At 43.0% G+C, this 13,745-nt stretch overlaps 1 protein-coding gene across 1 annotated transcript in view; it reads right to left on the bottom strand.

Annotated features, from left to right (window-relative positions):
- Nucleotides 1–13,446, bottom strand: part of JMY (junction mediating and regulatory protein, p53 cofactor) — a 92,441-nt gene extending 78,995 nt beyond the window's left edge. The window contains 1 exon segment of the mRNA XM_034656416.1: nt 11,814–13,446. Within this exon segment, the coding sequence (XP_034512307.1) occupies nt 11,814–12,854 (1,041 nt within the window). The 5' untranslated portion in view covers nt 12,855–13,446.
- Nucleotides 13,447–13,745: the final 299 nt, after the last annotated feature.

Below are 13,745 nucleotides of genomic sequence, written 5' to 3'. Positions count from 1 at the left end.
CTCCCTCAGGAGCACACGTGTGTGCTCTCTCTCTCAAATGGAGGAATAAAATCCTTCAAAAATAAATAAATAAATAAATTTTTAAAAAATCCAACATATGGGGGCACCTGGTGGCTCAACTGGTTGAGCACCCAACTCTTGATCTCAGCTCAGGTCTTCATCTCAGGTTCATTGAGTGCAAGCCCGATGTTGGGCTCCACGCTAGGGACAGAGCCTACTTAAGGAAAAAAAAATCAATATACGAAAATACCTCGATGGTCCTCATTAGAAATAATTCTGGATACTCTGAAAAACATACTAAATAAGTAACGGTGGAGAGAAAAGTCAGTTATAGGTAGTTCTCAGTTAATAAACTTGTACCTTAAAGGCATATATATATATATTTTTCCCATAAAGACAATATTTTAAGTGGCGGTTGGACTTCTATCCACACAACCCACTATAAAATGACTACCCAAAATAGAAGTAAATTTGTACAAGTATAATGAAAAATATTATGACACAACATTTTATAAGAACAAGTATTAAAATACTGGTCAGAAATACCTGCACTTAAAAAATAAAGACAGTTCGGGGTGCCTGGGTGGCTCAGTTGGTTAAACGTCTGCCTTCAGCTCAGGTCATGATCGCAGGGTTCTGGGATCAGGCCGTACTGGGCTCCTTGCTCAGCAGGGAGTCTGCCTCTCCCTCTGCCCTTCCCCCTGCTTGTGCTCTCTATTAAATAAGTAAAATCTTAAAAAAAAAATACAGTTCAATTAGAATGAACAGAATTTGTAGGGAACCTTAAGGAAAGGGGCTGTTTTGTTTTCTACAATATGCCTAGCACCTGGCACAAAAAGAATATGCTGTATAAGTGACTGATGAAGAGCCTGAAAGGCCTGTAAGGACTTCCAGAGGTTAATCCTTACTATTTTCTTAAATAACTACTTCAGCAGGAATATCCACAAATGTGTGATCAGGGTTGTCTGGGATGCTTACAAACATAAGGGAAGGGGATTACAGAAAAAATGGAAGAGCTACAGAAAAAGCTGACTTTATTTTTAAAGATTTTATTTATTATTTATTCGACAGAGATAGAGACAGCCAGCGAGAGAGGGAACACAAGCAGGGGGAGTGGGAGAGGAAGAAGCAAGCTCATAGCGGAGGAGCCTGATGTGGGGCTCGATCCTGTAACAGCGGGATCACGCCCTGAGCCGAAGGCAGACGCTTAACCGCTGTGCCACCCAGGCACCCTGAAAAAGCTGACTTTAAAAAGAACCACCCTGTCCTGTGAAGTCGGCCAAAATAGTAATAGTCACATGAAGCAGCAATAAGGGGCTTGGGAATCATGGACTAGGGTGTTTTTATTGAAGACACATTAAGAGGCTTAAAACAAACTCACAGTTTTCTTGCTGTTTTGACATTGTTTTTGATTTGGAAATATTTTACCTGTATGGCATTAGCTTTCCTTAAAACAAACCTGGTTTGCAGTAGAAACAAATTTGGGTCTAAGAGGAATCCAGCAGTATCAGTTTGCTTCAGGAAAAAGTCAAGAATATGATAATAGCTGGTATTTATTGAGGGTTTCTAGTACCAGGTCTTTTGCTAGACATTCTACACACATTCTCTGTTACTGTTCCTAACAACCATATGATGTAGGTCTAACTATTATGCCAGTTAAGTTGCCTAAAGTTAGGTAGAGGGTGAAAGGAAGAAAGGTATGAGTGCTCAGCAGCCTAACTCAAACTCTTAACCCCTGCCCACTATGTCCCTACTCACAACCAGTCTACTATTTTTCCCCTTACAGGAAACATGCCAATCTGTGGACTCTAGGAAGACAGAGTATAATGAAATACTTCACAGGAAAAGGGGAAACTGAAAAAGATTAAGTGGGGAGTCGTGCCGTCAGACAAGATGAAAAGAGAATGAAATTATAACTCAATTTTGGAATTCCTTCCAGTTTTCATTTAGCAAACCCACAAACATGCTGAATACTTGAGGTAAGAAAATCTAAGGAAGTCTATTTGTCTAATTCATTTATGTAATCTCCATCAAGATACATAAAATGGTCTTATCTGAAATTTTAGGTCCCACAAGGCTCAATGTGTAAAATAAAACCTGCTCAAGAGCCAACTCCAAGGCCCTCCACCGAGCCAGAAACTTTCTAACACATGATTTACAAAAGCAATCATCTACACAGGCTTCATTGTAGGCTGGCATATAATTTCCTTTTATTTAAATAAGGTTATCCATTCCCACTCGTTTTTCAAGTTTAAATATTGCTAAAGTTAATTCTCACTCCCTTTCTCTCTCTCTCTTTTTAAAGATTTCATTATTTTTAAGTAATCTCTACACGCAACGTGGGGTTCAAACTCACAATCCCGAGATCAAGAATTGTGTATGCTCTATGACTGAGCCAGCCAGGCACCTCTCATTCCCTTTCTCTCTTAATCCTTCGTTAACCCAATTTGTCATAACCTTTTCATTTTCATTTAGCAACCCCAATACCAAAATTCACATCACCTAATATAGAATAAAAAAGAGAGGCAGGATTTCCAACAAAAAATAAAGAGAAGCTAACACAGTTAACTGCCCTCCTCCCCTAACCAGAAAAAATTAGGCAATGAGATAATTATCTAGTATTTTTAAGGGGAAGGAGAGTATAATATTCACTGTTCAGTGTTATGGATGAATTACTTAAACGAGAATGTATAGTGGATGATGGAGGTAGATTTCAGGTCTCAGTTTAGACTATACCGAATTCTATAGCTCTACCATGGGCGGGGGGAAGCATTAGAAATTATTTTGGGGAGAAAATGAAATACACATGTGAGAACTTAAGGAAAATTATCATAACGTCTAAACCAATTCACCCTTAGCAAACTTATACAGATTTTACAACAGAATATTTAAGTTATCAGTATAACATTTGTTCTTCCTGTGGCTTAGAAAAATTCTTATGATTTTTTTCTTAAGAGAAAGAGCAAGCATGACGGGGGATGTGGGCGGGGCGAGGGGGGAGGGAAAGAGAAAATCTCAAGCAGGCTCCACACCCAGCGTGAACCCCAACATGGGGCTGGATCTCACGATCCTGACAGATCATGAGCCAAATCAAGAGTCAGATGCTTAACCAACTGAGCCACCCAGGTGCCCCTATAAATGATTCTTTTAAGAAAGACATGCATTGGGGCACCTGGGTGGCTCAGTGGGTTAAGTGTCTGCCTTCGGCTCAGATCATGATCCCAGGAACCTTGATGGAGCCCCACCGTCAGGCTCCCTGCTCAGTGGGGATTCTGCTTCTCCCTCTCCCTCTGCCCCTCCCCCTGTTCCTTCTCTCTCTCTCTGTCTTAAATAAAATCTTAAAAAAAAAAAAAGACCTGCATCCTGTCTCACATTACAGCTTCATGTATCATACATGTACAAATTTAAATTATCCTCCTTTAGGATTACCATGTTCTCTAATTACAGACACACTGTTAATTACAGTACATGTACATACAGTATACATGCATAATCAAGGTTTTCCAAAAACAACCAGCAGCCAGACACTGTTAATGTTTTTGTTCGGTGATGAGACACTGACCAAGTATTTCAGTTTGCCAGCATTTATCAGTTAGCTTCTCTCCCTGTTTATAGGAAAGAAGATGGTCCAATGATTAAGAAAGCAGGACAGAAGCAGTTAGGCCTGGATTTATAAGCCAGATACTTTATCTTACGCAAATTCATCTGATCTCTTTGAACCTGTTTCCTCTACTGTAAAATCCCTACCTCTTAGTTTGATATGAAGATTAACATTAAGAGTTCACATTTACCAAGTGTTTGCGGGGTACACAGCACTGTTCTAAGTACTGACACAAAACCTATTTTTATTTTATTTTATTTTTTTAAAGATTTTATTTATTTATTTGACAGAGATAGGGACAGCCAGCGAGAGAGGGAACACAAGCAGGGGGAGTGGGAGAGGAAGAAGCAGGCTCATAGCAGAGGACCCTGGTGTGGGGCTCGATCCCATTAGGGCGGGATCACGCCCTGAGCCGAAGGCAGACGCTTAACCGCTGTGCCACCCAGACGCCCCACAAAAACCTATTTTTAAAGGCAGCAGTATTCTCTCACTTTGCAGGAGTAGCAGCTAAGGAAGTAAGACAATTAGGTAGGCCCATATTCACGAAGCTATCAGGTAGAGGAGCCAAGACTCAAAACTCAAACATTACCTCTGAACTAACACCTACATGCTGAGATAATTTAAAGACCTTAGCACCGGGCTTGAGCCACAGGAAGCATTCAATAAAGGTTACTTTGATGACTGAAAATTTAAAACCTCAAATATTTCACTACACACAGGTCCCTCTAGTCATGGCCCCATTGGCGTCAGTAAAGAGGAGACAGACTCACCCAGATAAGAAGGTGAAGAGGAAGAAAGGCTTAAAGAAATAATTTTATTAACTAAACATCTGCTTTGTAAATATAACTTCAAGTTATCAAATGGAAAAGCAGTTTTAATACTGGAAACCACAGGGAAATGTACCAAAGCCTGGGGGGAAAGGGGGGGGGACACCCTGGAGAACAAGTAATGAACAAAGTGAGGCCAAGAAAACAAATGTAAGAACAGGAGGAAACACTTCTGCCCTCTTCTAATGCCCTCTGCAGCCAAAAATGATTTAGGGCTTTTTCAAGGCCTTACAAAACTCTAGCAAAATCAGAAGTGCTGCAACTTGAACAGTCTGAACAGTCAGCTTACATCAAGGAGATCTAAACCTGAATACAAGCACATAAAACAAGTGGCTCAGGTTCCAACACTTGCCATACAGTGCCTGTAAACTACCCTGAGGATCCTTAACCTCTAATCTTGATCCTACCTCGGACACTGAGACTAAGGACCTTAAGTGACAGTCTTAAGGTTGAGCTACCAGAATCAGAATTAGGACAAAAACAGATTTTACAGAGCCACATTCAACAAATTTTATTTTCCCTAAGCACTTATGATGGTCAGTGTAGTTAGAACTTCTTAAAAAATACCATGCCTCAAACAAAACAAAACAAAACAAAACAAAAAACCCAAAACCCTGCCTCAACTAATTCCTAGCAGCAGGCCAATTTGATAACCAATTGTATTTAAAAATTCTTCTGGAGAAAATGACCATTTTTCTTTATCACTGTAATCTCCTTATGCTTATGAATGCAATAATATTTGTTGAATAAATTAAGCCCCCAGCCACCACCATCAAACCCTAAAGTTAAAAATAAAACTCCACATCATTAAGTGAACTTCATACATTTATCCTTAAAACCATTCTCCTCTAGCCCATCAGGCCTATTTTTATTTCACAGCCTATACTACAAAACCTTCACTTCAGTATGAAGTCAGTCTATCATAAGCCATTATAACCATATAAAATTCAAAATTGAAGAACAAGCAAGGGGCATCTGGGTGGCTCAGTCGGTTGCGTGTCAGACGCTTGATTTTGGCGTGGGTCCTGTTCTGGGGTCATGGGATGGAGCCTCACAGCTGGGTACTCAGCAGAGTCTGCTTGGGATTCTCTTCCTCTCCGCCTGCCCCTCCACCCCCCACTCTCTCTTTCTAAAATAAATAAATAGAATCCTTAAAAAAAATAAAAAATTAATAAAAATAAACCCAAGGACAAGCATAAAAGGGCAGTTTTCCACATTTTAGAAAATTCATGAAATTTTCCAGCTTTTTGCCAAATGAATCCTTCTCTACCTTTGTGGAGCTTTAATAACTTACTCTGTGTTAAGACTACTTAGTATTACCAGTCTACTACAAGAAGCTTGAAAGGCCAAATAAACTTCACTACCTCTATCAAAAAAAAAAAAAAATAGCATCAGGAACTATTAGTCTTCATTACATTCTCTTAGCCTTGCAACTTCAATTTTTTCCCATCAACAACTGAGGGAACTGGGCAGATTAAGGGGGAGCAGATCTGGCCTATTAAAGAGTGAAAAGAGCCCCAGGAAACTTTCCATTACAAAAAGTAAGCACACAGGCTTTTAACCATCAATGGAAGGCTACCTTTTGCTTTCAATTCCCACTTCCAGCAATATTTCAGAGTCAATGAAAGGTCAAATAAAACAGCAATGGAGAACAGAGAGAGACTGATTAAAGTTACATGTGAAGCTCTGGGGAGTGAAGACTGCTAAATCAAACATAACAATTGTTAAGTTTGACAAACCAAACCACCCATTCACCTTCTCTGTTCTACCTCCCTCCTGCCCCCCCCCACACACCCCTGAACTCACATTGGTCAAGCGTTTGTCCAAATTGGCCTTGTTTTTTTTTTTTTTAAAGATTTTTTTTTTTATTTNTTTTTATTATTTATTCGACAGAGATAGAGACAGCCAGCGAGAGAGGGAACACAAGCAGGGGGAGAGGGAGAGGAAGAAGCAGGCTCATAGCAGAGGAGCCTGACGTGGGGCTTGATCCCATTACGCCGGGATCACGCCCTGAGCCAAAGGCAGACGCTTAACCGCTGTGCCACCCAGGCGCCCCCAAATTGGCCTTGTTTAGCAAGGAGGAAACATGCCTGATTTCAAGTCTGAAATATCTGGTGGATGGGGCATTATGTGATGTTTAACAGCAAGCAGAGAAAGCACCCCATAAATCAGTTACCATCAAGGCTGCTATCCTGCCTCCAGCCTCCATGTTTCTGCATTACAGATGCACTAACCTAAAATGATATATTCATCTTTTTTCCTATACATCTCTCTTTTCAGTGACATGAAAAATGGCCAAGTTTATTTGGGCACAGGAATGAAGAAAACGATTAGTATCTAAGTAATTGTTTTCATGGCCTCTACCTTTCAAGTCTTTCATCGTTAACTTTCAAGAATCCTACAAAATTCACTTAGCTTCATTATTCCTTAACTGTGTATGCACTATTTTTATGGGAATATACAGACATAACAGCTCTCTCAGCTGCAACTACATTACGTACTTCCCGAGTCTGCTTCTACTATTTATACCTAATCATGGGTCAAGGCATGGTGTCCCTCCCAAAGGCCAGCATCCTACGGCTCCGAAAAGACCGTGATTTCTCATAATATATATAGTTGAGGTATCAGTGTGCTCCCGAGTTTTATAACTAATTTTAGTTTTTCAGAAAAATTACAAAAGTCATAACTGGTTGGAGAGATGGTAAGCATTCTTTCTAGAGCTCCCTGCCCCTTACGTTCAATAACCGCAGAAGGCAGGAGTTATTTACAACCGAGTCATTTTAAGACACAAAGGATCTTGAATCTTAAGATATCCTTTAAGTATCTTCCCAATTTCTCTGTTTTAAAAAGGTTAACTAAGCAGGTCACAGAAGTGTTGAGTTCTTTTGGAAGCCAGGTCTTTCTGACTCCAAACACTAGGTAGACTCTTGTCTACAGCATGCTTTTTTGTTTGTTTTACTAGCAGTAAGTTAAAATCAACTGGGAAGAAGTTAGCTGAGCAACTGTATAAACAAAATCTCTTCTCCAAAGAGAACACTATTTTAGATCTTAATCAAGCCTACCATCATAGTTAAGGTTTACTACCTAAAGGACCACAACTATTTCAACAATAGTTGTCCTTATACAGAAACCACTATTTACAAAATCCAGGTCATCAGAGGTAAGTAAGCCATGGTATGGGTCACCCATACACTATAATATGATCCTCAGCTCTGACCAACAACTAAGACTATTGCTGAAACCATCCCAAGAGCCCTGGTGGCACTTGATTCATTCACGGATTGGGTGCCTGCTATATAAATAGCACTCCTTACAGCACATTCTTGTGAAAGTCCAAAACAAACCTCCCATGTAATAAATTTCAAATTTCATTTAAGATTAAGGTCCTAAGTAGCACACAACCTTACAATTCCTATGTTATCCAAAAATTTTTCATTAGTGGGGCATCTGGGTGCCTCGTTGGTTAAGCATCTGATTCGTGGTTTCAGCTCAGGTAAATATCTCATGGGTTGTGGGATCCAGCCCCTGTTGTCAGGCTCCTCACTCAGTAGGAGATAGGCTTGCAAGATTCTTTCCTTCTGCCCCTCCCCCCCCCCCAAAATAAATAAATCCTTAAAACTAATTAAAATTTTCTCATTAGTATTACGTAAATTATAGCTTCTCACAAACTTTCATTTCCAGTCAACTGACCAAATTTTGAATCATTAACAAAAAAGTTTAGCAGAAAACTTAGTATTTTATTCTTCAATTTCTCACAAAACAAAGATATAGAAGTACTTCTTATAACCCCATACATAAGTGTATTCTAAAACTTAAACTCCAACACATGTATGCCCAAAGCTTAGAAAGCAAATGAGTTACAGTTATGGTTTTAAAGCTCTTTCTGAAGAACACCTTAAGGAATTTGATAAAAGCCTCTCTCCAAAAATGCAAGTATGTCTATGCATATAAAACTTAGCATGCTACTTTACAACACCCCATTAAAATCCTTCTATAGCTCCCCTCAATTTATAGGGAATTCACCAACCCCAGATAAAGACCCCTTATTTAGAAAGATATTTACAGTTTTAAAGATTTTTACTGAGTTTCTAAGTAGCATGGTCCCTTATGTGGAATTTACATTTATCAACTTATAAAATTTTATTTACCCACAGCTTTAAATCAAAAAGACCCTTCTTCCAAATCCTTTGAATTCTTGTAATACTAAAAAGCAACAACAACAAAAACAAGAACACCTCTGGTGTCCTTGGTCCACAAATACTAAGAGTGCTCACAAGATGTGTGGCCCTGAACTAGGGATGGCAAAGAGAATTTCAAGATACTGTCAAGGCCAGTGACCTTGAGAAGTTTACAGTCCAGTTGTACAGTCTGTTCTACTAAAACAAAACAAAACAAAACAAAACAAACCCACCTCTTTTTCCACACCTTACTGACCATTTCGAACAAAAACAGGTGTGGCCTTTAAGCTTAAGCCTTAAATAGATAAGAAAAGGAATACTGGAGGAAAAAAAAGAGCAGAAAATAGATTCAGAGAAATTAAAGAAGGAAAAACATAACCAAAAGTCTAAAATTTCTAAGTAACATATACCTAAGAGTGTGTTTGATTTACCAGATATACTTGGCTTGACATCTTTAGAATCACTCCCACAAGTTAAGTCAACTGCGGAATTGGGAACAAAAAACCCATTAAATTAGATGTAATTAAATTTAATAAAATCAGTAGTACAAAAATGACACAATTTCAATATTTTACCTAAAAAAAGTTACTGAAAACTATTAATGTAGTAAAAAATTTTAAGCAGCTAAGAAAAAACAAAAAAAATGGCTGCCATGTTCTTACACTACCATTATCACGCCCACAGAAGTCAACTAATTAATCGCACCACCCTTTCTCCCTACTGAGCTTCATTTCTTTCAATATAAACTTCCAGTAGATATCAGGGTGAGCATTATAACTGAATCTATTTGTTCAAATCAACTAAATGAAGCACCAAAAATTTATATATTTAATGTCCAATGAATTTATAATTTCATTTGAGTTGTCTTCCAAAACTCAAAATATTCTTTAAAACTTTAAATTTCTCTTTGTTAAAGAGAATGTAACATCATGGTTAATATAACCTTAATTAGGAAAAGATATTCTTTTTAAAAAATGTAACTCTCGGGGCGCCTGAGTGGCACAGCGGTTAAGCGTCTGCCTTCGGCTCAGGGCGTGATCCTGGCGTTATGGGATCGAGCCCCACATCAGGCTCTTCCGCTATGAGCCTGCTTCTTCCTCTCCCACTCCCCCTGCTTGTGTTCCCTCTCTCGCTGGCTGTCTCTATCTCTGTCGAATAAATAAATAAAATCTTTAAAAAAAAAAAAATGTAACTCTCCACCCCCATGAAAAAGTTCCAGAAAACCATAATTAATTATATTTTACGGCAAATCTCATTTTTGCACCTATTTGAATGAATGAAACCAGACAAAATTACTTTTTCGAATACTAATAAAATTAAAACTAAATGAGTCTACTTCATTTAGAGCTTATGAAAACAAAGTTTAGGGGCGCCTGGAATTGAGCCCCGTCAGGCTCCCTGCTCATCACGGAATCTGCGTTTTGCCTCTGCCCACCAGCTCATGTACACTCTCTTACTAATAAATAAACATCTTAAAAATAAAAATATGAAGTTTAACAAAAAAGTAAGAGAAGTAACTATTAACTTTGTTCACACAGTTTAAAAGAAATACAGGCCAATATTAACAAAACTCTAGAGAGAATGTATCTGACCATTTATCACTTCCTTCCAAAAAGAATTAAGGTAGAACACAGATTTCAGAAGTAGATGATAAAGAGGGAAATAGGGGCGCTTGGGTGGCTGAGACGGTTAAGCATGTGCCTTCTGCTCAAATCATAATCCCAGGGTTCGGGGATCGAGCCCCGTGGTGCTCCCTGCTCAGTGGGGAGCCTGCTTCTCCCTCTCCCTCTGCCCCCCCCACTCATGCACACGTAGGTGCTCCCTCTCAAACAAATAAAAACCTTAAAAAAAAAAAAAGAGGGAAATAAAAACATCCCTTGAATTCTAGAATCGCATTACGAAGGTGGGTGATGCTTAGCACAAAGTAAACTAACAGGAAGGAGTAAAAACCTGGACTAGGAAGTTGTATGAGAGCACTGTGGGTTTAGTGAGAAAAAAAACTTCAAGCCCCAAATCTAGCAATGAAAAATACATACAATTCCATGTGGAAACCAGGAGGTACCAGCTTCCTAGCATTAACAGCAGGATTCGGGTAATTTTATAAACACAGGCAAGGTTAAGAGATGCCAACACAATGTCAGGAATATAAACACCATAAAAAGGGGCATTTCCTCACCCCACCTTTAACCTCAACTGGTACTAATACTAAAAATAATAGCTTTGAGGAAATATCTGTTAGTGCCCATTAAGTTTTTTTTTTTAAATAATCTCTACACCCAACATGGGGCTCAAATTCACAACCCCAAGATTAAGAGTTGCACAGTTTACTGACTGAGCCTGCCAGGTGACCCAAAAACTAAAGTATATTTCAAAATACTTCAGTACAGTTCTTTCAGCAGAAGCTGTTCGGTAGGCCTGACCTCAAATTATGTATATCCTACAAATCATAGATCTCCTCATACATACACATGAAGACCTTTCCCATTACTTCCTGCAATTTTAAGTATAGGATAGTTTGAAAAAGATTTGCACTACTTTTACAAGTACAAAAGTATAATAAACATTCCTACCCACGACCTTATTTTCTCCCTAAAACAGGCGTTAAACATCAGCCAGCTATAAAGACTAGAGACTATGCATAAGCCTTTAAAAATACATTCTCATGGTGCTTTTTCATTTGGACAGGCCACTCATTATGAATTTTAAAATTTGCCTAAGTTGTCAAACTACAAATGGAGACTAAAAAAAGGCCAACTGTATTCCCTAAAACCAACTATTTTGAGTAAATGTACAGGACATCAGAAAGTAGGATTAATATCCGAGCAGTTATTGGTGGAAAGAGAGGCAAAAGAGAAACGAATGCTCAGTGTCTATTTTTTGATCGCCTTTTTTCGGAGTGGCTTTAATCCTACTCGCTGCACTGAATAGTAAACACACCACTTATTACACAGAACCTACTTGATAAATGGGAAGAGGAAATCTAAAGACTTAACAAAGTTCCTTCAGAGGGCCATTAAGAAAAGCCACGGTTTTCCCACCATTGAAAGGAATTAAGGGGTTCATTGGTAAGGAACCCATCTTCTTCCTCTTCTCTTGTCCAGAAGAAAAAGTCTCCCAAATGCTCACAGCCCGGACCCAGGCTCCAGGCTCCAGCCTCCGGCAGTGAGTAGCCAAACGCAATGACTGGAGCCCAAACCAGGTTCTTACCTCCTGGATGTGCTTCCTGGCCCGCTGAAGCACTTCTTCATAGCCCTTCTGCCGCAGCTCGCTAAGGCTTTCGTAATACTCCTCGGGATCGTCGGTCTCAGTGAAAAGTACCTGGGAGAGGATCTTCCAGCCGCAGGTGTCCAGGCCATGGCCCAGGTAAACCTGGAGCTGATAACACAGAGTGTCGATCTCCTGCTCGGTCATCTCTGGGGCGCCCCCGAACAGCACGGTCCACATGCCAGAGGGCTCCTCGGGGAATACGGGCAGGCACTGCTCCAGCTGCGAGTTCACAGAACACAGCTGCTGGTGCACAGCACGCAGATCCTGGAAGGAGAAGAGTCCGGCCCAGCTACACTCCTCGGCCGGGGACTCCAGCTCGGCGGTGGAAGGCGGATGCTCTGCGTCCGAGAGCGCCAGGGACGCCGGGGCCACCTCGTCCTCCCTCACCATTTCCAGCACCTCTATCTCCTCGGAGACCGCCCCGCAAGCGCTCACTACTCGCACGGAGGACACCGGGGCCTCCCTGGGCGCCGGCGGGGCTGCTGCTCCAGCGGCCCCCGCCACATCTTTGCCTTCAGATCCCCTTCGGACCGGGCTGGTCTTGGCCCGCACTGGGCTCCTGAGGGGGCTCTCCGCGCCTTTGCCAGAGGAACATCGCAGCAGCGGGTCCCCTCGAAGGCCGCGCGCGCTCCGCGGAGAGCCGCCCTCCGCCCAGGCCGGGCTCCTCCGGGGCCCGGGGCTTCTACCCAGAGTCGCAGAGGCAATGGCCTCGGGCCGGCCCTTGCCCGATGGGCTACCTGGCCCGCGGGTCCCGTCGGACGCGGATGCTCCAGGATCAGCGCCCCCTCGTGCCCCTGCCTGCTCCCGGGAGCCGCTCCTCTGCCTCTGGGCCGTCCGGTTGTGGCAGGTTATGGCAAACTTGCCCTCAATCTCGTTCCAAGCCACAATGAAGACGAACTTGTGCTTCTCGCGCTCGTCGAACACATGGGGCCGCACGGCCACCCAGTCCGACTCCAGCGTCTCCTCCAGCGCGAACGACATAGTGGCTCCGGTGCCAGGCCGCGGGGGAGGCGACGCTGGCCCTGGCTGCCCGAAGACTCACCGGCTGGCTGCACCGCGCCCCCCGCTCACCCTCGCTGGGCGCCTTCGGCCATCTTAGCGCGCCAGCCGGCTCTCCCCGCTTGCTCGCCCGGCCCTCCTCACTTGAACCCGCCGCGCTCCTTTGTGGTGCGGCTCGCCGGAAAGACAATACGCGTCCCCGGAGCAGGTAGTTCACATGGTCACGTGCGGCTGGATCTGTTTACAAGCCCGGTGCTGCGGCGGCGCCTCGCGCCCGTCCCGGCCGCCCCCACCGCGAGGTCGCGGTGCGGCGTCTGCGGCTCTCTGAAGGTGAGGAGCGGGTCCCGCGGGGCCGGGCAGGCCGGTAGGCGGTAGGGGCCGGGGATGTGTGCGTCTCCGCGGCTCACCCAGGCCTATCTCCCCGCCCCTCCCCCTTCTCCTCCTCTTCCCGACCGCCCGGAGCCGGCCTGACGGATAGAAACGCGTCTCATAAACTCTGAGCCTCAGTATCGCCACAATGTTGCCATTTGGCTGCTGACGTAGGCTGCTCCACGAGGGACGTAAACACGGGCACGTGCCGCACGCTGGTGACGCGGCGGCGGCGCGCACACCCAGCCCGCGCGCGCCGGCACCGCCCCTCCCCGTCCCCCGCCCCCCGCCCCTCCCGCGAGCGGCCGCGCGCCCGACTCCTTCCTTCCGCGCGCCGTCTTCTTCGGCTGGGAGCAGGCTCTCCGCAGGCTGCGAGTCCCGAAGACGGTGAATGTGGTACGTGTGTTTTGCGGGACAAGTGACCCCAGAGCTTCGGGGAAAAAAAGTGTAGGAACTGAGATTTTTTCGAACTCTAGTCATTCAAAGGGACCCTGAAATGTAAAT

This window comes from Ailuropoda melanoleuca, chromosome 3 (assembly GCF_002007445.2).
Source record: "Ailuropoda melanoleuca isolate Jingjing chromosome 3, ASM200744v2, whole genome shotgun sequence".
Classification (NCBI taxonomy): Eukaryota; Metazoa; Chordata; class Mammalia; order Carnivora; family Ursidae; genus Ailuropoda; species Ailuropoda melanoleuca.
This window is presented reverse-complemented; position numbering and strand designations above follow the sequence as displayed.